Here is a 24,022-nt window from a genome sequence, read left to right as displayed (position 1 = left end):
CTTCAGCTAATGCAGTCTGTCTTCCTACAGTGGGTGCTGTATTAGAGCGTATTATAGATACTCAGCATTCTGTGACTATATCTGTTAAGAGGTATGCTCGTTAATGAAAAATGCAATTAAAATCTGGAAATACATTCTGGAAATGGTGAGTGGTGAATTTGCCCTTCTAAAATTGTATAAGTTCTTGATATAACTGAGTTAAGCTCTTTATGACATTGAAAATTGGGAGCTTGGACTTGTGAGATTTGGAGTCAAGAACATATTTTTCACCTCTTTCTCTCTTAATCACCTAAATTGTTTAGGCTGAAGATAGGGACTAACATAGTTCTGAATGTTTGAAAACTGGATTTATAAAGATAGGGTTAGGAATGTAGAGTTAGGATGGTTTTAAGTCTGCATATAGTATTTATTGGACCAGTTAAGAAGTACTGTGTACTGTCTTTGCATGGATAATCTCATGAAAGAAGAATCCATGACGCAGTGGAAGATATTACCAACAGAAATGATGACTTATCTATTTCTTTGTATCCTGGCAGCAACAGTCAATATCTATCTAAAAAAAATTAAAAAAAAAAGTTTCAGGCAAGCTCAGTGTAAGGATAACTAAGTAAAATTGAATTGCTGAAGGAATCAACTCAGGTGCTTTATGGCCTCCATTTCTGTGCGAGAATTACGATAACTCCTGGGCTTCTATTATATCAATATGAGATTTGAAATAAGTACTGACTATAGTAAAAATGTTAGCAGAAATCTCAGTGCCTTTACCTGACCCAGGATTTCCTTCACTGTAGGTACTAGGAGCCTCTCTTTTTCTTTGTGCGTACTTCATATTAGTTCTGTATATTCCAGGTTTGGTTCTGAGTCCTTGAAAATATGCTCTGTTCTCTTACTGTTTTTTCTAACGTAAAAAATTGTGACAAACACCTTAGCTTTTAAATTTATGTAAAACACACCTAAAAAAAAAAAATCTTCTTTTCCTCTGAGGTTGATAAGGCACTGAAAGAGGTTGCCCAAGGAGGTTGTGGAGTCCCCATCCTTGGAGGCAGTCAGAGCCCAACTGGGCAGTGCCCCGAGTAAGCTGCTCTAACTGATGCTGCTCTGAGCTCCTGGGTGGCTGGACTAGGCAAACCCCAGGGGTGCCATCCAACCGCGATGAATCTGTGTTTCTATTGCTTTCTTAATTGACTCAAGAAATATATGCATCATTACCGATACTGCATGAAAACGTGTTCTGTAACCCAAGATACACTTCTAAGTTTCCATGTTTTCTAGACCTAATTTTCAGGTGTATCTGAGACTAGTTAATATGTCTGCATACCAGGCAGGTGAAATGTTATACATGATGTATAGGCCTCACCTCGAGTACTGTGTTCAGTTCTGGGCCCCGCTGTACAACAGGGACATTGAGGTGCTGGAGCGTGTCCAGAGGAGAGCTACCAGGCTGGTGAGGGGTCTGGAGACCAGGTCACATGAGGAGAGGCTGAGGGAGCTGGGCATGGTTAGCTTGGAGAAGAGGAGGCTGAGGGGAGACCTCATTGCCCTCTACAACTACCTGAAAGGAGGCTGGAGAGAGGTGGGTGTTGGCCCCTTCTCCCAGGTGAATAATGACAGGACCAGAGGAAATGGTCTGAAGTTGCAGCAGGGGAGGTTTAGATTAGATATTAGGAAGAATTACTTTACTGCAAGAGTGGTCAGGCACTGGAACAGCCTGCCCAGGGAGGTGGTTGAGTCACCATCCCTGGAGGTGTTTAAGAAACGTCTAGATGTGGCACTTCAGGGCATGCTCTAGTGGCAGAGATTGTAGGTTGTTTGGTTGGACTCGATGATCTCAAAGGTCCTTTCCAACCATGAAGATTCTATGTCTTTGAAAGCTTGGTGCCCTTTCCTGCGTTTGAGTAATTCTTGCTGTAATTTGACAGCTGCATTATGTCTGATTATGGCATAATCTTAATACACTTTTATCACCCCAGTAGTGTCCACCATCTGACACAGACTTGTGCATCAGCAGGTATCTTCGTTTTGCAGTGCATACAATGTTAGACTACCCACAACTGGATTTGTGCTCTCTGGGGTTTCGCTTCAGTTTTCTGTTAAAAGAACGTAATCAAACAGGTTGATCAAGGAAGCCTCACGATAACGATATAGTGCATACCACTATAAAAAGATTCCTGTATTTAATGACACTGGTACAGCCTGGTATGTTTTGAGAACATGTGATTGCAGAAAGGCAGAAACTCATGTTTATGAATGGGCTTATATTCACTCAGATTGTAAAACTTCGGGTTTATACATCCGAAAATTAATTTCCATCTGACATCAGATAGAGTCAGCTTATAAAAAGGTTGGGCTGGACACCCAGCTCGCAAACCAAAGAAACGCTGTTCTTCCGGGGGTTTAAAAAAATCCTGTTGCTGAGGTTTGTCTAGATACAGTCTTCTACCTGCTCAAGATAATTTTATAAGCCTAGGCATGAAGTGTTACTAAGTACAATTTTCCTCTGCTAATACCTCAGCTGACAGAGGGATCTAGGTAGATTGGAGCATTGGGCTATGATTAAAGAGATGAAATTTAACAAGTCCAAATGCTGGATCCTGCACGGAGGACAGAGTAATGCCGGGCACAAGTATAGATTGGGGGAGGGGTGGCTGGAGACCAGCCCTGCAGAAAGGGATCTGGGGGTGCTGGTCGGCAGCAGGGTCAGTGTGAGCCAGCAGTGAGCCCTGGCAGCCACAAGGGCAAACCACACCCTGGGGCACGTCAAACACAGCATAACCGGCCGGTCCGAAAAGGTGATTGTCCCGCCGTCTTCAGCATTGGTGCAGCCTCGCCTTGAGTGCTGTGCGCGGTTCTGGGGACCACAATTGAAGAAGGATGTGAAAGTCCTTAAATGCGTCCCGTGGAGGGTGACAGAGGTGGTGAAAGGGCTGGAAGGAGTGTCCTGTGAGGAAGGGCTAAGGACTTCGGGTTTGTCTGTTTTGGAGAAAAGGAGGCTGAGGGGTGACCTCGTTGCTCTCTACAGCTTCCTGAGGAGGGGATGTGGAGAGGGAGGTGCTGAGCTCTTCTCCCTGGTATCCAGTGATAGGATACATGGGAATGGTTCAAAGCTGCGCCCGGGGAGACTTAAACTAGACATTAGGAAGCATTTATTTACCAAGAGGGTGGTCAAACACTGGAACAGGCTTCGTAGAGAGGTGGTTGATGCCTCAGGCCCTGTCAGTGTTTAAGAGGCGTTTGGACAGTGCCCTTAATAAAACGCTTTAGCTTTTGGTCACCTCTGAATCGATCAGGCAGTTGGTCTAGACAATCATTGTAGGTCCCATCCAACTGAAATTATTCTACTCTGCTCTACTTAGCAAGAATGGAACGAATGAAGGAACTACAAAGAAAAGTGAGTGCTAGCATAGACTTCTAGTTTACATGTATGTACTTAAAAATGTAAGTTAATTTTCTTCTTTAAAAGAGTGTATGTTTCTTAAGACTACACGGATGACCAATGCTATCTGAGATTTACCTGGAGTAAAAATTCTGGCTAGATGGTCCATAGCTTAAAATTAAGAAACTCTATCTGAATCAGCGAAGAATGTAATCTTTGCTGTCAAATTGCCAAATTAAATCATGAGGCTTTTTATTATGTAAGAAAACAATGGACATAGCAGTAGGTATAAGACAATGTTGCTCCGTTAAATTACACTGACCAGACTTCGAGCAGAAATGCTGTTTTCCAGTTCTTCAGAGATAACCTTTGTGCAATCTGACTCTACTCTCCAAGTAACATGGATGAGTCTTCTGCTGATGTGCAAAAAGATTAGCCATAATCCCACTTGTCTCACTTTGTCAGTTGTGAAACAGCGCAATCATATAAACTGCCATAAATTATAAAAATGGCCAACTTTATAGGAAGGAGTATTTTTTTTCTATGAGACCAACTTAAATAGCTGGAAAAACAGAAGAACTTTCAGAAATTGAAGTTCTTCACACCTAAGACAGAAACAACAAATCTCAAAACAACACAGCTCAAATATCACTACTGCAAGTTTTAAAATCAGTTTAAAGACTCTTTTAAAAATGTTGCCTGAGGTAGAAGTTTACTGGTGTTTAGGCAGTTAACATGCTCTATTAGAAAAGTTATATTTTTTTTATCCTTTTTATGTAAATAAACTTTGAAGAAACCGTGATTCTGTATGAAACAACTGGAAAAAGACTTAGCATCAAGGAAAACACTGCTCAAATGCTGATATGGCATTTATATGTAATTAATTCCTGCCTCTGTAGGTATATGCATGAATAAATTAGTAATTTTTTTTTTTAGATATTAATGAATTGGCTCATAATTGTGCAATTTTATGTGTGTTTTTTCTCTAGTATTTTGAAGGATTAGCAGTAGAGAGGCATGCTGCTTTTTGATTATGAAAACATTTGAGGGCAGAAGAGACAGCTCAGACTCGGTACCGTGTTTGAAAATGATTGTAGTACACAAATTGTCCAGCATTCTGCAGAAGCATCTTTTTGTCCGTGACAAGGCCATTTATTCAAACATCTGGGCTGTTAGCCAAAGCGGTGTAATGTCACTAGCAGCACTTTTTTATTGTTATAAACATCTTGGTTCTGATGTATATGGAATTACATTTGTTATGCAGCTAAATTCCCAGATGCCCTCTTGCATACAATTTCAAGATGGATTTCAAACAAATAAGATAAAGCTGGGTTAGAAATAAAATTTCATAGTTGGAGTTTAAATTAAAATGACGCTTTAAAAAAATACGATCTCTTTCAATCTAAATTAGACCTCAGTTAAAGGATCATAACTTGTCATTTAGGTTAGACTTGTTCTGTAGGAATACTTATACTGCTTTAATAACAAATCTGACAGTACTCACTGTGCCACAGTGATGCGAGAGAGAGTTATTTTATCACCGGTGAAGACTGAAACTACTGGTGCTGTTTTTCAAAACACCAGGTAGGGAAAATAAGACAGCAGAGGGAAACAGAAGTACCCATTAGATTGTCTATACTGCTTACAGGACAGCAGGAGAGATCTTAAATTTCTGTACTTGCACTACTTTTTTTTTTTACTTTTGGAAAAAAAGCGAATTATTTGCTATAGTCATACATGGAGGTTTTGGTGCAAAGCACATAACATGCAGTTAGGGCAGAACGGCGTTTGCATGCAGATGGCTCACATAATTTATTTATTTTTTCCTGCTTTCTACTGACTCTTAATTTTGAGAAAGTGTTTAATGCTAGTTATTTAACCTTCCTGGAAAACTGACTCTCCATAAATGCACTCAATTTGGAAGTAGTGCTACCAAAAGAAAATGGTTGTATTGGAATTTACTTTTTTTTTTGTCACCCTCTTTTTCCTTTTTCCTTTTCCATCGATGTCTTGCTGATGACCTATTACGCAAGTGTACTTTCATATGCATTGCAAATGCATAAGTCGAAAAACTTGCATGTCCCAACAGATGTATTGTTTCATCTTCACTCAAAGCAGAAATTTTTGATCCTCTGCATACATGCAAATAGCTTCTGAAGTATAAATATAATCAAAAGAAGGATTCCAATTGACTTTGTAGGACATCAGATACAATTCCTGCTTACCATATGTGTTTGATCATAATTTATCATTTGTTCTGTTCTTAAACATGGTGGAGGTAACCGTGAAGAACCTTTTCCTTTAATTTTTTTAATTGATTATTTTATTTGTCTTTCTCAAACTGCATCTGTCTTCCCTACCAAAAATACAGTGAAAATTGCGTTACCGAAATGTGGCTATTAAATTCCAGATGAGTCTCTCTTACTGGTGATCATATGGAATGCTACTAGTAGCAAAAGTCAGAAATTTAATGACACTTTTAAGTGAAAGGAAACAACCCAGGGAATGAGTATCTGTTGAACATTTCAAAGCTGTAGAGATCATAGGCTGTTAAGGATCTTTTCTTTCTGGTTAAGTCTGTGCACACTATTCTGAAGAAGTATTTTTTCTTTGAACCAAGATAGAAGAACTAAGCTAGTCAGCCTTGAAGAAATATACCCATGAGTGCTGCTTCTTTTAAATTAAGGTTTACCTAAGATGATATGCCTTGAAAAACAGGTATGAAAGGCTGAGTTTTAAACACTTCAGAAGTGACCTGAGGTGTATTTCTGTCTGCTTTGTATTTTTCTTTAGTGAATCATTAGACACAGAGTACTTAGAGTTTCAACAAGTGCCAGATTCACTGGAAAATAATTTTTTAAGTTTCTTTTGTTCAGTAGAACAAAATGCTTTCATGTTGCAGATAGTGAAGATCGCATATTTAAGACTTCAAAGATTTGGGATTACCTTATTGCATTTTTTTTCCCCTTTTTCTCCCTCCATAACTTTGTTTTTCTTTGTATACCTGTTTTCTGCATTCACAAAATCTCTGTACACAGAAAATAAAGTTAGAAAAAGGGCACTTAGTCTGACCTGCTTGTAAAAAGCTGAGTTTCACAGTCATTAAAACCAAAATAAAATAAAAAAAATAATTGACAAGACAGGTGACTAAGCTGTGATTCTAGTGAAGGATGCTGATAGAACAAAGGAAATGTATGGGGGCTCACAGTAAGGAAAGAGTACGCAAAGAATAAAATTTCCAAAACATTTTTCTCTGAGAAATACAGAGTGGAATTGGTCAGTTGTTCTCTTCCCCTGCCCATCCCTGGCCTTCTCGTTCTTCGCTCCCGAGCCTCTTCCAGCATGTGGAATGAGATACTTGTCTCTTAAGGTGAAAAGAGAAAAGCTCCCGCTATGTTACTTCTTCAGATGCCAAAGCACGTCCTGGCTGTGTAGCAGGAGGGGTTTACCCTAAAATCTCCTCCTTTAAATCTCTCCTGTTTTCTTACTTTGATCTCTCTAAGGGTCTGTGCTCATAGGCATATTTTCGTACTCTTTTGGTTTTATCATTATTGAACGCAATTTTCTTGCTAAAACTGGCACTTATCCTGAACCTGTGTTCTCTGGATAGACCGTGCTGCATCTGCTTAACTAAATTCATCAGTCAAAGCCTGTCACTGCATCCCAACTCATCTTCACTGTTTTCAGTCTGTGACCTGTCGTCAGCCCAGTTTTCAGGACCTTCTTTCTTTTATCTTCCATCCTGTATCTAAACAAGGACCCACTCACCCCTCTCCTGTGGCTGATGAGGAATACGAGAAAATGAATGTATGGAAATGTTGATGTGAACAATGTGCGGCATGCTTAACTGCGATACAGAACGCCTTATGTAGGTACACTAGAAACTGCCTTGCTACCTGCACAATAAGAAGTCATGCTTGTTCCATTACTGCTTCTGCCACAAAAATTCCCCCCCCCCCCCATGTGGATTATGTTAGTTATTAAGACTAGGAACGGGTACTTTGTTTTCTTGCAATCCAATAAAACTTTGTCGGTGTTTACTGCTGACCAAGACAGTAATTTTATCATAATCCTGAAACAGCCAAGGCAAAACGCTTGCATAGGTCTTAAACCTACTGAATGTACATACGTTTTCCTGATGAATGAAATCGGCAATAAATGTTGAAATCGAGATGATAAATATAATGATTCCATTTGGATTCAAGGGTAATGCTAGGACAAATTATGATGCTTACGGCAGCTAAAAGGGCAATAACTGAAAATTCAGGTGTACTTCATTCTTCGTTCCTTAAAATCTTCCTTCTTTCTCATTATTTTAATTTTATCTTTTTTTTTATTAAAAGCTGTCTGGGAAATTATGCAGATGCGCTGCACTTGGACCTCTGTAACGTATTGTTTGAAAACAGCATTCTTATTTCCATTCGAATAGGAACATACTCAATAAAATACAGAAAATCCAGTAAACATAGGAAAAAAATATTCTGCGAAAAATAATAAGAAATAGTATAAATTCCAACGTATTCTGCTTTGTCCTTTGATTCTTCTTTAATTGTGTGGCCTAGATATTTGCGGTGTTATAAAGTGTGCGTTAAAAGAGCTTTAAGTGCACTTTGTACCAGGACTTCCTCAACAAAGATGAGAGAAAAATGCAATTCTGCAACTTGTGAAGACACATACCGTGTTTGACAGCTTCTGCATGGACCTTTATGAATAATTACAGACAAAATGATTGGAAGAGACTCCAAACTCCACCTTTTTACCCTCTGCTGCAACATAGCATAAACTGTACATCATTCTTGAGACATGTATATCCAAAAAGTTCTTAAAAAATCTTTTGGGATGATTATTGCACAACCATGCAAAATCTTTCTGGTCCAGTTCTTAGAGTCACAATGTTCTACCAGTACCCACCCGATTCTCAGTTTCTTCATTTTAAGTTCACTGTTTGTTGTTTAATTATCAGTGGGCATGAAGAAAGTGTTTTCATACCTTGAGGTTATCATTGTGTGCTTCCTTAATGTCTCTTCTCCAGTCTGAACAACGTCATCAAGTTTAACCCTTCCCTGTTGGTCTGTTTTTTAAATTCTTATTTAGTGCTTATTTGCATTGCTCATTGTTTCATTCTTATCCTGTTATTGGCTTTTTCATTGCTTTGCATCTCATTGATCTCATGAGCATGTTCCGGCTGCCTACAAATAGCTTATTTGATTATCTATTCTGGTACAAAGCTCATGGTATTTTTGAAAGAGTTCAAGGTAAGTTGATCTTTACCGCTCCTGTTTTGCCTTGTAAAAGATAAAGACCAGTCCTGCCTTTCTGGCTTTCACCTTTACAGTTTGCTGTCATCCATCCTTTATGGCCTTTCATAGACTTTGTGCTCACAGGCTGTGTAATTGTGAGCCACGCAGCAGAAACTGATGAGGTGCAATATGAATGGATCGGTAGAAAAAAGCAATTTGTACCAAGGACCCAAAGGATGACTATAGGTATGCATATTTATTTACTTTATGATTATTCTGGTCCCCTGGACCAACCATCCCTGTTGCTCAAAGATAGCCAAAAGAAAGCTATCCTACAAACTCTTGCTTTCAGGTGTGTAGGCTTCCCAATGTTGCTTCAGCAAGTGCCAGAGCATCCTTTCATCCATTAAGCGGAGATTACAGGAGCACATGGGTGTTCTCATGCTATTTTTCAGGAAAGCAAGTCTTATTTTTGTTCTTGTTCACTTACACGTAGCACATAGTGCCTGCTGCTTCCTGACTGAATTTTGGATAGTGTCTAGACAGAGGCTCAGAACGGAAGAAATGGTGTCTTAAATCTTGTGGCAGGGGCAAATGATCAGGTGGGCACCACAAAAGTAATGACTTCCACCCTCCGAGTCGTTCATTTGTGTGAAGAAGAGGTGGAGTAAATGAGAGAGGATGTGCAGAATTTGGACAGGTGGAAGTGCAAAATCCTGGGGATGACCGGCAGCAGACGCAGAATTTACAGATGCAAGGGGGCATAGCCAAAACTCTTCACCATGATGTGGCACTGTGACTGCAATGTATTGAATCTTCTGTGAGGCCGAAGAAGTTGAATGGGAAGGAAAGATGGAAAAGGAGAATCATTATTAATTAAAAAAAAGTCAGGTGAGACAAGCACTTCAGAAAAGCGCTGAAAAGGGATACAGCAGTTGAAGGGGAAAAAAAAAAAAAAAGGATATTTAACCATAGGAGGACTTAGTCTAATACGTAGGAGGTAGGGGCATCTGTGTGAGCTGGTTACTGACCTCAAGACCTTTAGCCTTTTACGTGGCACAAGAAGCAGAAGAACCAGTGAGGTCTCTGTGGTTTGAGCCGGTGCGTGTGCACTTGATACTTGCTGTGGGACTTGCTTGTGCTGCGGATCACACATTGACTGGGACCTTTCTGTTCCTTTTAGAGACTGTTGCTGCACTTTGAAAAGATCTTCTGATTTAATTTCATCCAAAAGGAATCCCCTTCACATGCAGAAAAACTGCCCCACAGTCTGAGCCAACATGGAGTAAGTGGGGAAACGAGGGATTGCTGCGCTCTACTGCTTTGAGCTATGTCACTGTTATAGACACGTTTTAGCTAATAATTGATGGCTTGCAGATTTTGGGTACCTCAGGGTGAAGTTCATTTTACTCAGCTGGCTTGAAAATACCTAGCTTATACAAGTATTTGTAAGTGCATTCATCCTTTCCCTGCAGGATCTTAATCCTTTATCACTGGTGCACCAATTAAAATGGAGAACCAATTTATATTGACCTTTTGACTAAAGAAGAAATTTAAAAAGAAAAAAAAAGAAAAAAGTCAATATTCTTCAGTATCTATTAGAAGCCTTTCTTCTCCTTTGGGTAAATTGGTTCATTAAGGAGCAACCATTTCACTACAATTCCTTTTTCACCTTAGGCAAGTCTCCCAGGAAATCTTCTCTAAGAGTCCTTTTACTGAATTTTGTCTTCTTGTAACACATTGCGTTTAGTTTTGAGGTATTTTCCTTCTAATCTAACTTTTGAGAATTCTGTCCTTTTGTGACCAATCTCGACTACATTACCACTTAATCTTCACATTCTTGGCTGTTTCTTCTCTGTTAATTAGAGGCAAATGTGGAGCAACCCCTACCCTCATTACTCTTTTGATGAAAGCATTTCAGGACCTTCCTTTTCAGCCTGTCTCCCGCTGCATTCGCAAAGGATGTTAGTCCGTAACCTACGTTATCTCTGAGGTCTGTGCTCTGGTTTACTCTTCACAAATACATCATCTACTCCATCCTTCTGGTGCAGGAGGGAAATCCCAAAGTGGCAATGCTGTTTTGAATTTATAACTGTCCTTTGAAGTCACTTAGCGGTTCTTTCTCCCCTTTGGCCTGAACCTCGGAAGAAGTGTACTCATCCATGCTCCCTTACTGCTCTTCCTCAACAAGATGTACTACATGAATTCTTCCATCTCCTTTTCTCCCTAGATTGTTATATTATTACTGTAATTACAAATGAGCTGCCTGAAGTAATAAGTGATTTGTTGAGTCTTAGATCTACTCACACTCATGATTCTTGGTCTTAAGGATGTATAGCTTCTTTTTTGCTAGCACGGGGATGGGTTCTTCATTTGCTGTTGGGGATTGGGCTACTGGCTGTTTCCCGAATCATCTGCTTCTCTGCAGCATGTCCAATTCATCCTCCATGTCTGGTCCTCCTGTATTCCTTTTCAGCCGGTCAACTTTTTCACTGGAAGTCCTCATACCCAGGATGTTATTGAACTCCTTTTGGATCATATGGGCTTCTCTGTTCTTGGGTCTTCTACCAGTTTCCTAAGGAATGTTTGCAGGGATTCTTTCATTCCCAGTTTCTGCTTGTAGAAGCGTGCAGGGCTGTGCTCACCGGTTTGAGCATAGAACCTGGATTGAAGAATTCCCCTCTAGGGTTCCTGCATGGACACAACTGCAGGTAACCACCCTGTATCCACCCTGCACCCTCAGAACTGTAGACCGAGAAAGATTTGATGACAGAGATGACCCCGATGCTCTGCTTTTAAAGGGTTGTATTGTAATACTAAACTCTGCTTTCTAAAACTCCCGTCTCCAGTCAGTCTCTCAAATTGCGCTGTTACAAAAGTCCGTGAGATACTGAACTGCTGATTGGGAAATACACATAGCTTTTGGTGTCCTTCAGTCACCAGGAGTTTAGAGATACTATAGTAAGTTTGTGGTATGTGAGAACAAACTGTCATCCCTCAAAATGATGCAGTAAATTTGTTTTTAGGATTTCTCTTGAAATTATCCCCTTCATAGGGCTTCTCCCGTTTGCCAATATAACTGATAACTTCTCAAAGTCTTTTGCCATGCTGAGCTATCTGCAAGGAGATTAGGTAAGTCCCTTGATCGTTGTGGTTATAACACTCCTCAAAAAAACGGAGGTTATAATTTTTAGTCCTTTGGACTGCAGAGAAGGAGCTTGAAGCTATCGGTTAGGAGATGAGTGTTCTATTGAGCATGCTGTTAGATAAAAGAGGAGTTATTTTCCGGCAACTTTGTGGCATTTCTTACACTTTCATTTCCTTTGCCCTGATAGCAAGAGATGGATCTCTGCAGCAAGCTACTTTGCTCTTAGTCCCATTTATTTTATTGAGTGTATCAATAGAGCAAGGTGTTGCTTATTGAAAGATGTGGTAGCTGTTTTGAAAAACATGCAGTGTTTGTACTGGAATACTAAGTAATGTGTATAAACTATAAACTTAGATACTATATAGACTGTGATGTTAGACAGTCACACTTCTTGAAACCTAAATTCTGCAACTACCAGGTTTGATAGGACACTTTTTCCTCACGTTAAAATACTCACTTTTGATTTTGACAGTAATTGGTCCCTTAGACTGTCTTGAAAATTGATTTCTTTAATGTGTTTTGCTACAGTGTGATCAAGGAAGCAGTATAATAGCTCCTAGTTAATGATATTTGTTTTGTTGTAAGAAAAGCACACTTTGCTGAATATAAGTGCTAGTCCAGGGAGTTACTGAAGGATGTGATTGACTCTAGGTACTTCAGTACCTCTGTGGTATAGCTACGTGAAGTTATTGTAAGTTAAGCCTTCCTCTGTAACAAATACAGTGTCACGCGATAAGAAATTATTTAGGAAGGCACATGTGCCTTAATACATGAGTGTAAAATATTAAGAAAACACAGGGTAAGAAAGGACTTCCTGGGTCATTTTGCCTAGTTGTTATCATAAGCAACCCTGAGATGAAGGATTCCACAGAAAATTGATAAATTGTATCTTAAAAAACTTTTAAGTGGCTTCCCTAGCTATTCTTATTCACCTGTTGTTCCAGAATCCTGTTTCTTTGGATTCTGCAATCTAAATTGGGGAATATTTTAAATCTAGGACTGAAATCTGCAGATGAGTGTCCTAAGTTGCAACGTTTATCTTAAAATGGTCCTCACTCTTTTCTGATGGAGCAGCATGGATTTTCTGGTAATATTAGAAGATCTCTTGAGACGAAGAATCTTGGTGTTAAGGGTACTGATGGGAAACGACTTAATTTTTTTCCGATAAAATTTAAATTATTTATACAAACTGGATTGTTACTGAGAAGAGAACAATAATGAGAGTAATGTCGTTATAACAGTCGTCAATAGAGTCCAGTTGTCTCAGGCTAAGGAGGAAAAAAAATTCGACCCCATGAGATACAGTGTAAGTACTCTAATGAGTACATCAAAGAGGAGCTATTTTCCATCCAGTTTGTGGAATCCAATCTTTAAATTAATTTGTTCTGATAACAAGCATCTGATTCTAAGCATGTCATAAATCAATAGCAGAACAATATAACAAAAACCCCCAGATATGCTGGAATAAACAAGTAAGGTAATTTTTCTCTGCTTAGCTACGGTAAGTGTTCAAAAGCTGTGCTTGTTCTGATTTGTTGGTTTTGGGGTTTTTTTTATTCTGTTTAGGGATGTGGATGAATTAAGGGCAGATTAGGAGCAATGGGAAGCATTAAGATGGAAATGGCATACAAGGAAAGAGAATGAATTGTGGTTATTTAGTCTAAAGAATAATGTATCTGAAGGACAAACAGAAGTAAAGCAATTGCATTGTAGGATTGGAGGTTCAGGTTATGTATTAAGAAATGCTTCTAACCATAAAGATAGTTTAGGCAATACAATGAATTGTCTAAAGAAGGTAGAGAATCTGCCTTTAAGGAAAACCAAACCATTATGTCAGGCGTAGCTAATGTATAGCTGATTTTACAGTAGTGCAAGAGAATAGTAGTCTTTTGCAGAACCTCTCAACTAAGCCCACCACTCAATTTGAGACATGCTTTATCATTTCTGAATGGGAATAAAAGCTACTGGAAAGGTTACTAACGCTTGTCTAGTGCTTGCTTTTTGTTGCCCCAGAGTTTCCAGTCTTGTAATGCCCAGTCCTGAATTGCTCGGAAACCACAGTAGAAATGTGAGATGAAACTTGAGTTAAATATGTATTAGGGATGGGCGAACGTTTTAGCACAGCTTTTTTAATGGAGAATAAGGTTGAAACGCTTAGTAAAAATCTTGTTTTCCGTAGCAAACTATACTTTAGTTATAAACTAAAATATATGGATTTTGAGGAACTGTCATTGTGTAAGTTTAGGTGTCTTACATGATTATTCTCTCCTTCTGTTTAGCTAGTTTCTTCCAAAATAGTTTTGAAGTGTTTTAAAGTAGCAATCAGCACAAGCATATAGCAGAGTTTGTGTTGGAATTTAGGTTGTGTCAGGCTCATTGAAAGGGCAAGGTGCAAACACGTAATCCCACGAACACAATTTATTTTGTGTATGTGACTGAATGAATTACGAGGCATCTCCGTCCAAATCATGTTTTCGCTTCTCAAAAGCTAGGTAATCTAGCATTATTTCAGTGTAAGAACTGGAATACATGAGAAGGGTAGGTCCTAAAAATTTTTTGTAGAGACTCCTAGAGAAACAGCAGAGCCTCTGCTCTAAAATTTTAATTAAGCCTCATGCGTACACAACAAACAGTGGGCCTGTGCAGATCTCTCATTGTTTCTTGTAGGTAAATATTTCTCACAGATTTATTAACAAAGATTGACTGCTTTTGTATATAGCATATTTTTTTATTGTCCTCCAATATCAGTGTGCTGGCAATCTGCAGTTTTTCATTGTTCTTTCTGAAGTCAGGCAACAACTTATTTGAAAAATAATACACAAGGATAATGTGTGATTAAATTTTCAGCATGACTAAATTATCTCCAAGATGTTGTGTCGAAATTACAACCAAGCCTCAAAGGCAGGGAAGCAGATGAAATAACCTGTGCAATTTATGTAGACTAAATAAAAACACCCACACCCAATAATTAATTATTAGTCTAATTAAACAATTAGCAGTCTTACCAAAATAGTGTCATTAGTCCAGTTACAGTGATACTAACAATTATCATCCAAAACATGCAGTTATTACAGCGTTCTCCCAATAATGATAGAATTAGAAGCACAATCAGTACACAGACTTCTGCTGTCCGGTCCTTTCTGTGGCGTTGGGTTCGCCCTTTCGTGGTAAGATGAGTCATGATCCTGCCTTGCCACGAAGAGTATGGACTTGATGGTAGGGGATTCTTCCACCTTGCCTTTGGGTCCCTCTTCCGTTATTTTTATGTTTGCTGCCATAATTGGATGGCTTGATTATTTTTTTTTATTAGTTTTTAAAATTACTTTTTTTTTTTTCTTCAGCACTCAGTAAATTCCATGTTATAGCCACGTGGTGAAATATTCAGTTCATACTGAAATAGTTATATTTAAAATTTGTTTTCCAGACTGAAAGCCTATTGAAAAAATGGCTTTACCACCTTCTGGAATCGGTTTGTCTTCATATATGGAAAGAAAGGGAGGAAAGATGATGAATAAAGGAGTCATACTTCTGGATTTACCAATTTTTGGTGTTTACCTTCGGATGAGAGACAGACCTTCTTTGCCTCATCACCTCATCTCTCTGTGTTTTCTGTTTCCAGCCTGTTTGCCTGCCGTTACCTGGTTCCTGGTGTCCTGTAACTGACTCTGTACAGACCAGAAACTCTTCACTGGCTCTTACTTAATAATTTTGCTGACGATTACAGAGAAGGAAATTTACATTACTTCCATTCCACCTGCATGATGTATGGAATTGTGAGGAGTGTTCTGACTCGTTAAATATTGATTCTAAGAGGCTGTAATGGGATAGAAATAGTTTGCTGTTGTTCTGACCACACATTAGCCGAATCACAGAATTTTAATTTAAACAGAACGTTGAATAAAATGGTAGAGCAGAGAACATGTATCCAAATAAAGAAAAGAATTAGTTTCATGTCCAGAAGTTTAAGTGATAGATATAAGGTTATTCATTTCAATACTCTTTGGTCTAGACTTCATATCCTTCTCACCACATAGTTTCTATATGAATTGCAGGTGTTCAGTGGGTCTGAAAATCTTGTTATTGTTTAAATTCCTGAATGTCGGATATTGGGGGGGAGCAGGATTACATAGTTAGGTTCTCTATTTTTCCTAATTTATTATGTTTGTTTTAAGAACATACAAATTATAATTTATTGTTTAAAAACCCCATAACCATTAATAATAAATATTAGAGTTCCAGGAAGATCGTACCTTTATCTGGAATAGTTTATAAGAACAGATCACATAGAATTCTGCCTTGACATCAAATGACACATCTACCTATGAATCAAAAATAACATAACTACCTAGACCAGGGAATAAAATCAAACTTTTAAGCATGAAAGATGCATTGAGTTTTATTGTCTGGTCTGGATAGGTGTATATTTTCTATTAATATATGCACAGATAGACTTTTATTTTCATTTCAAGATTACTTTTATAATTGAAGAAGCCAGGCCGTGTTCCACGCACTGAAAACCATTCTGAAGGACAAAATGTATTCAGGGTGTTCTGATTCTCTTTAGTTTGGATGAAAGTCTGAGTTTTTCTTTTTAACAGCTTTTTCCACTTAAAAACTCATTGTCAATACTGAATTTCCACCGGTTATTTTTCTCTTAGTCTATATCCCTTTAAATGTTGTTGCACTGTACTATAGTAGTTTTTCTATCCATCCAGCAGATGGATGAAGGCAAATGTTTCCATCAATCCAGATTTTTGCCATCCCAGTGTGTTTTCCTGGATATCTTTCTATCATTTTACCTTTATTTTTGGCTACTGAAATTCACAGTTCCCTGTCCTGGTAGTCCTGGAAAATGCACTCTGTTTTCATTGCTGATACCGCTACCCTTTTTCTCTTTGTGCAGGATTGTAGCTGACAACGGTTTTTCTTTCGATTGTACATCCATAACCGTGTCCAAGGACCATTTTTCTCCAGCTGGAGTTATGCTCCAACTCTGTTTATGAAATCCAGCTTTTTGTGTGTGTGAACACAATACAAATAATATCCCTTGTCGTCTTCCCCCAGCCTTTTTTGTATCTCTTCCATTTTATCAACAACGTAGCTCCTAATGTCTTTCATCTTCCTAATCGTCCCAATCACTGTCCTTCTGCATTATCTGCTTTTTGCGCCACCATATGAAATTCAGTATTCTTTTTCCGACTTCAGTATAATTCACCACTGCTTCATTGCTTCAGCCACCTTTCTTCTGACAAATTACTCTCTTTTTTTTTTTCTTTTGCGTAGTATCTTTGTACACTTACAGATGTTTCATCGGTGCTCTTTATAGAGCTGCAGGCACATCATCCAGGTTCCTGTTTAGCCTCTGCTATGATGCCTGCGAGGCAACAGGCAGTGAATGCTTATTAATTTATAGGACGTTGTGTTTAGGTACTTTGTTTAAACGCTACTTTGGTTTTTTCCTCCCTTCATCCATGTTTTGTGCAGTGCTCCCCTCTTCATACTGTGAGCTTTTGGAGACAGAATTTGAATTTAAATATATACTCAGAAAACAAGCAGAATATCACATCTAACAGGAGAACTTTTGAAAAGCTTGGATATTCTTGATAATAATGTATTTCCTGGCCCACCGACTACTTCGTTGTTCCTACTGTGAAGTACTGAACCAGATATTTGATGTATTTTATTATTAAGGAAAACAGGAAAAATATCATACAAAACTAAAATACAAAATGTTATTTATTCGTGCTTTAGTCAGTTTAGATTAACCAACACTTTAATTTACGTTTCGCTGTGCTTGTGGATGCAAGTTCAAGTATACGATCCTAAGGAAAAAAGCTTGTATTTGAATTAACAGGCTCCTTTACTGCCTTCCGACTGCCCACTTTGTGAGATACGTGACAAATTATTGGAGGATCTGGCAGAACTCTGTTCTCAACTCACTTCAGAGTTTTAATTTCTGTACTGCAGTATCACATGCTCCTACTTCTTCTCTCCAGCCTGGGGAATTTTGAATTCTGTGCTTTTAAGTAGGTATTGTAGACGTTTCACATCTTTCACGTAGCAGTACTACCCATAGATTTGCAGGCTTTTGTAACATTAAAGATAAGGGTTTGATCCAGCTTTCATGCATAGAGGTTTTATTTCATCTGGCTGAGTGAGTTGTAAGATTTAGTTGCTGTCCTCCAGAAGAAATGTTATTTCCAATTTAAATAGTTCACAGCTTTGCTTCAAACCTGCCCTTTCTGTAGCTTAAAGACCTTCCAAGCCAGCATTGAGAATCCTGCTCTGGGTCCCCGGTTCTTCTCTCGTGTGGCACTGACAGCTGGCCGTCATGCAGATTGCTAACCTTGTTCTTGCACGCTTCTTGTTTGTCAGCAATTTGTATAGAATTCCTTTTCTACCTGTTCCTTAGAATGCCTTAGTGTTTAAATAAAAAAAAATAATAATAAAAAAAAAGGACAGAGAAAAGAAAGCACAACACAGCACATTTCATTTATAGCAATGTGTGTGGTACAGGACTAGTTAGGATAGATTGTAGTTTTAGCCAACCTCGTGGCTTGTTGAGAGGTATTTATAGTTCTGTCATATCCTCTGCTATCTGTAGTTATCATAAAATATGCTGCTTTCATAGTTTATTTGGCAGAAATAGCACTTACCCTGTAAGTAGTACTCCCTTGTAGGATTTTCAGCACATTGTCAAGAAAAAACAATCTTTTAAAAGATCATTCCCTATTTAAAGGCAGTGTGAATTAACTTCAGACTTTCTTATATACCATTTACAGGACCATCTGAGAGCATTAATCTCTACCCATTTATATACAGGTCAAAGCTTGAAAAAGTTCTGAATGTCAGTATTCGTTGTTTGGCTCTCAGCATTTTTTCTTTTAATGTGCTCTGATTCAAAAGTTACACTCTCTTTATCAGAGGTTTATAATAAACATTGTTTGGGATTTCATTGACTTTAACATAGTGTTCAAATTCAATAAAACTATTCCTAGATTGATGCAGTTATAAGACAAGCAACAGCATAAAATAAATGTTTAGTTTTCTTATTTTAAGTTTTTAACAGTTGCCTTTCTGAATTTCTGGCGTTCGTAACTGAAATTGTATATAATGGAAGAACGCTATAAAGTATCGATAGTGATGATTTTATTACTATTCTTAATAATATATGTAACGATGAGTGAGTTGTTTTTTCTTAATGTTGTAGGTAGGGAAAAGAACAAAAGAAGTGAGGCAGGGTCACTGGTGGTTTGTTTTATTTTCTTATATGGGGAAAAACAAAGTTATAGATGGAATAGCAATCTGACAATAATCATAAATGTTGAATAATCATAAAAATGAAATAAGACAATCACTCACCACCTACCACAGACTGATGAGCCTCTGAGCAGAGCAGCATTGAAAGACAATCCCATTTTCCCCTCAACTTCTTCCTGTACCACCACTTCTTAGTGCTGAGCATAATGTTACGGGTATGGAATATCCCTTTGGCCAGCTCAGGCCAGCTGTCTTAGCCGTGTCCCCTCCCAACTCCATGCCCATCCCCACTCTACTTGCTGGGGGGCAGAGAGAGGGGGGAAAAAAGAAGAAGGCTGGGTGCTGTGCAAGCACAGTTCAGCAATAGCCAAAGCATTGGTGTGTTACAAGCAGTGTTTTAGCCACAAATCCAAAACAGCACCACACAGGCTGCCAGGAAGAAAACAAGTCCATCTCAGCCAGCCCCGGTACGTGAACTTAGCATTTACTTACTGTAAGAAAGTACTGGAATAATTCATTCAAGTGCATTTTTGCACTTGAATAAAATCAAGATCACACCAAAATGATAATCTGAGTATTCATTGCCTGGAAAGCATAAAGTAATTTAGGCAGTTTATTTGGAAGAATAGCAGAAGAAATGCCTCTAATTAATTATACTAATAATATTACATTAAAATCGTATGTACAGGAAGATGCAAGTATGTTTTAAGACGAAATTCTTCTGTGGTTCTTTTTTAAGCTCTTTAATATTAATTTTCAGCTTTCTGGGGGAGCCTCAAAGTTAAGCTGATCTTCATGGCTGTAAGTGCGTTAAATGAGCCAAGAAGACTGGACTTTCCTCTGATTAATCTTTTCGATCCTAATAACTTTTTGACCGAGTTATGTTATTTCCAAAAACCCTTGAATTTTTCTCTATAACAGTATGGTTCTAACTCAATGGAAAAAAACCCCTCTTCTTATTCCAACCCCTCTTTAAACTGGATGGGGAATTATTGTTGAATAAAATGTACTAGGCAGTGATTCTTTGAACGGGGGGAGCCTCATTAAGCACGTAGTAGTACACGTCGTAATATTTTCTTTATTTTACTATTCAGTCTGACTTCATATCAGTCATTTCACATTTCAGGAAGTTACTTTCTGGAAGATTATTGCATTGATCAAGCAATTAAGGTCACAGTCACCCTATTTCAGTTTTATATCTTATAACACAATTTGTGGCTTACAGTCCGGATTGTAGTGTCTGTCTCCTCGTATTGAATAACGTAATTTTACTGAAACTACGTCCAGAGTCTGTCTGCATTCAGACTGTTGGTCTCTGGTAGGTGGGTAGCTCACTGCTGAAGAAATAAAGAACGAGGGCTTAGAAACCTCACTCGGAAGAGGGGAAGCCTTTATGGAAACCATAGGCTCTATCGTTAGTTTGTTTCCGAGATTCTGACAGTTCAAATTTGCTATACAAATTGGCTTCCCACTGCTGAAAATAAACAAAGGAAATATGATAAGTAGCAAAAATTAGCGAACAAATTAATTTCTGTGCCTCGCTTCCCTATCAGGAACATAAAAACATAAAAACAGTATCACTCAATATAAAGCCACTGAAAGTATTTTGAAAATTAATTAGTAGTTGTGAAGAACTGTGTAACTTCAGTAATAAACACTTAGGAGAACAGCAGCCAAGAGGGAAACTGTCAGTACTACCTTCAAAGCAGGGTTTTGACAGAGTACAATAAACGCGGAGCAAAGAAATTATTGAGGTAAAGCAAAATAGTGAGGAGATGCTGATTAAGAGCAGTGCCAGCCTCCTGTGGAATTCGCTGGGGTTCAGCAGGTAGATGTTATGTAGAATTATAGACTTTATCAGACATACACGAGCAAGAGGGAACAGGCGGAATTTGCCTAGGCAACCTTAATTTCAGCATTTCCAGTTTTCCGGAAGTTTCACTTTGTATTTTTTCACCTCCCCCCCCCCTTCCCCGTTCTACTGTGAATATTATTTTGTGCCTGACAGTTACAAACATTCCCCAGAAGGAGATAAAACAACATATTGAATTTGCCTTTTCAGTTAGAAAATGTGTTTGTATCCTAGGTACCTAATTCTTGCTGAGTATTTATTCATTGCCAAAAATACAGCATGGTGTTGCCTTTTCTCGGTTTATTCTTTCCTATTATGATTTTATATGCTATTACTATGGCATATCTAGAAAAACAGGATTGCTGAAAATTAGAATTAACAGGTATTAATGCGGTTTGCACACCCAAAAGCAAAGTCTAATTTCTTCATCTTACTTCCTTTTCAAAAATAGACACCACCATCTCGTATTGCACTCTGTTAGAAAGCCTACAAATGCCTGAGGTTTTGTATGTGAAATGGCTTGTGTAGACATCTCGTATCTTGATTTAAGAAAATTATTTATAGCATCGCTTCCTTACGAAGCATTAGCTGATAATTCAGCTGTCATAGCGTACTGGTTTTGGCTGGGGTAGAGTTAATTTTCTTCATAGTAGCTAGTACAGGGCTGTGTTTTGGATTTGTGCTGAAAACGGTGTTGATAACACAGGGATGTTTTAGTTCCTGCTGAGCAGTGCTTACACAGTGTCAAGGCCCTTTCTGCTCCTCACACCACCCCACCAGCGAGTGAGCTGGGGGCGGGGGCACAAAATTTGGGAGGTGACACAGCCGGGAGCGCTGACTCCAACTGTCCAAAGGGATATTCCATGCCCTGTGATGTTCTGCTCAGCGTATAAAGCCAAGGAAAGAAGGAGTGGGGCGGACACATTCAGAGTGCTGGCGTTTGTCTTCCGAAGTCACCGTTACATGTGATGGAGCCCGGCTTTCCTGGAGATGGCTGAACACCTGCCTGCCCGTGGGAAGCAGGGATTGAATTCCTTATTCTGCTTTGCTTGTGTGCGCTCCTTTTGCTTTACCTATTCAACTGTCTCTATCTCAGCCCCTGGGTTTTCTCACTTGTACTGTTCCGATTCTCTCCCCCATCCCACTGGGAGAAAATGAGTGAGTGGCTGCGTGGTCTTTAGTTGCCGGCCAGGGTGAAACCACAGCAAATAGTTTGAATACAAATAGCACTTTTTCTAACAAAAAGACAGTTCTTGGCTTTACGTAATCAGTTACAAGTTTTGCTAAACATTATATGGACTATTACAGAGTCCGTAAATTTCTCTTGGTGCCATATTACTTTAACAAGTATATTCTATATTATAGATAGCCTTACTAGTAGCTTTTGATATTCCATGGGTTTTTTTGCTTTGGAAAGGAGTTATACTTATTTTCTCACTCTAGTAGTTTCTGGTTTTGTAGTCACAGGCATCTAGGCTTCTAGTGCTGTAACTGACCTGGGAAGGCATGATTCCCAACAGTATGTTCTTTGCAAATCTGTCGCAGTGTGGAAAGCTATCTATCGCTGTATCCTTGTTGTGTTTGGGAAATACTACTAGCTGAATTACATTGTATAAAATGTAATTATTTTTGTTGTCTTAAAGAATTCACATTTTCGTAATGTTTCAGATGTGGATGCGGTGGTGTCGATCAGATACCTGCCATGCTGGCATCGTTGTTTGTTTTAGAAAGGGAATAGCTATAGTGAGATAGTGGCTACATTATCTTTAGATAAGTATAATGTTGTTTAATTCAGTGTCCTCTTCCAGCTTCAGCTATGGCGGTTGGGGACACTGTTATCCAGCTGTTTATGGCTGCCCGGCAAGTGGGGGTTATTTGTTTCACAATTCAGCCAGCAGAGCAGAAACGCAGGTTCTTACTGTTCTGCTACACTAGAGTCAGCAATGGCTTCAAAACATTTAATCGGCAATTAGGTAAAGTTGCTAATTTTGCACTTAAGTGGATCAAGTTGAATTCCACCGGCTGTACAGTGAAGAATTTTCTTCTGTCAGGAATATAGTAACAAGCATCCAGGGATAAAACGTCTTGAATTTCTATCGGTGTGCAAAATGATCCTGTCTCTTAAGTATCGAGCAGGTTTCATTGTTTTTCCTGTTAGAAAACAGCTGAAGCCTTATTATGCCACTTTTCTATGCTTATATTTTATTGAACATTGAACCATTTGGTTTGCCTGTTCCATCCAGACGTTTACAATGGCCCCTTTCCTATTTCTATTCAGATAAAGTAAAACAAACCAACAAAAATAACCCTCAGCATTTTTGAAGTTGTTCTTTTCACCAGCAACATGCTCTTAGTAGTGATGAGCGACTACTTACTAGTAAAAAAACTCTTTTTCTTTCTTCCTATATTTTCCTAAGTATTTTAATAGCTGGGAAAAGCAAAAACAGTTGAGTCAAGACATAACAATGATGTTTTCTTTCCTATATTTCTTCCTATATTTTCCTAAGTATTTTAATAGCTAGGAAAAGCAAAAACAGTTGAGTCAAGATGTAACAATGACATAGTATTTTTTTCTAACGTTTTGCTGCATAAAAATGATAGATTTCTTTACCAAATGCTATATATATTTTGAGAGATAATTAACTAATTGTTTTACTTAGCAGTGGTAAATCAGTATCTGACTTCACCTCTACAGTAAAGGAATACTTACGATCTACATTTGTAACCTTGCGCTAGGTGCAGCCGAAGAACAACGTACGCAGTTCACCACCAGGCTGTACAGTTCAATACCTCGGCCCTAGGTGAAGTTTTGCCTGTAAATTCCCCCCCATTTAGCTCCCGTCCAAGATTATCACGAGAGCTGGGGACAGTGGGACAGCACTCGTTATTTTTAGGTATTAGGCCAGCTACTGTGTTCTTTTTAGCTTGTTCTGGATAAGGTTATTTCCTAAAGTGAATATATATATATATTATTGATTGTAGGATGGAATGGGAAATTTGAGAGTCACTAAAAAAGGAATACGACTCGAAGGAATATCTGAATTTCTACTTCCACTATACGTGAAAGAAATCCATTCCCGAAAGGTAGGTGTTTTTCATCTTTTTTTTTTTTCTTAATTTACAGCTAATATAAATTAATCTCTTCAATC

General features: G+C 38.5%; 1 protein-coding gene across 1 annotated transcript in view; it reads left to right on the top strand.

Annotated features, from left to right (window-relative positions):
• Positions 1-24,022, top strand: part of SGCZ (sarcoglycan zeta) — a 489,034-nt gene that overhangs the window by 337,302 nt on the left and 127,710 nt on the right. The window contains 1 exon segment of the mRNA XM_074588148.1: positions 23,856-23,957. Coding sequence (XP_074444249.1) covers positions 23,856-23,957 — 102 coding nt within the window.

This window comes from Larus michahellis, chromosome 5 (genome assembly GCF_964199755.1).
Source record: "Larus michahellis chromosome 5, bLarMic1.1, whole genome shotgun sequence".
Classification (NCBI taxonomy): Eukaryota; Metazoa; Chordata; class Aves; order Charadriiformes; family Laridae; genus Larus; species Larus michahellis.
The sequence above is the reverse complement of the archived record's forward strand: the minus strand, read 5'-3'. Positions and strand labels throughout refer to the sequence as shown.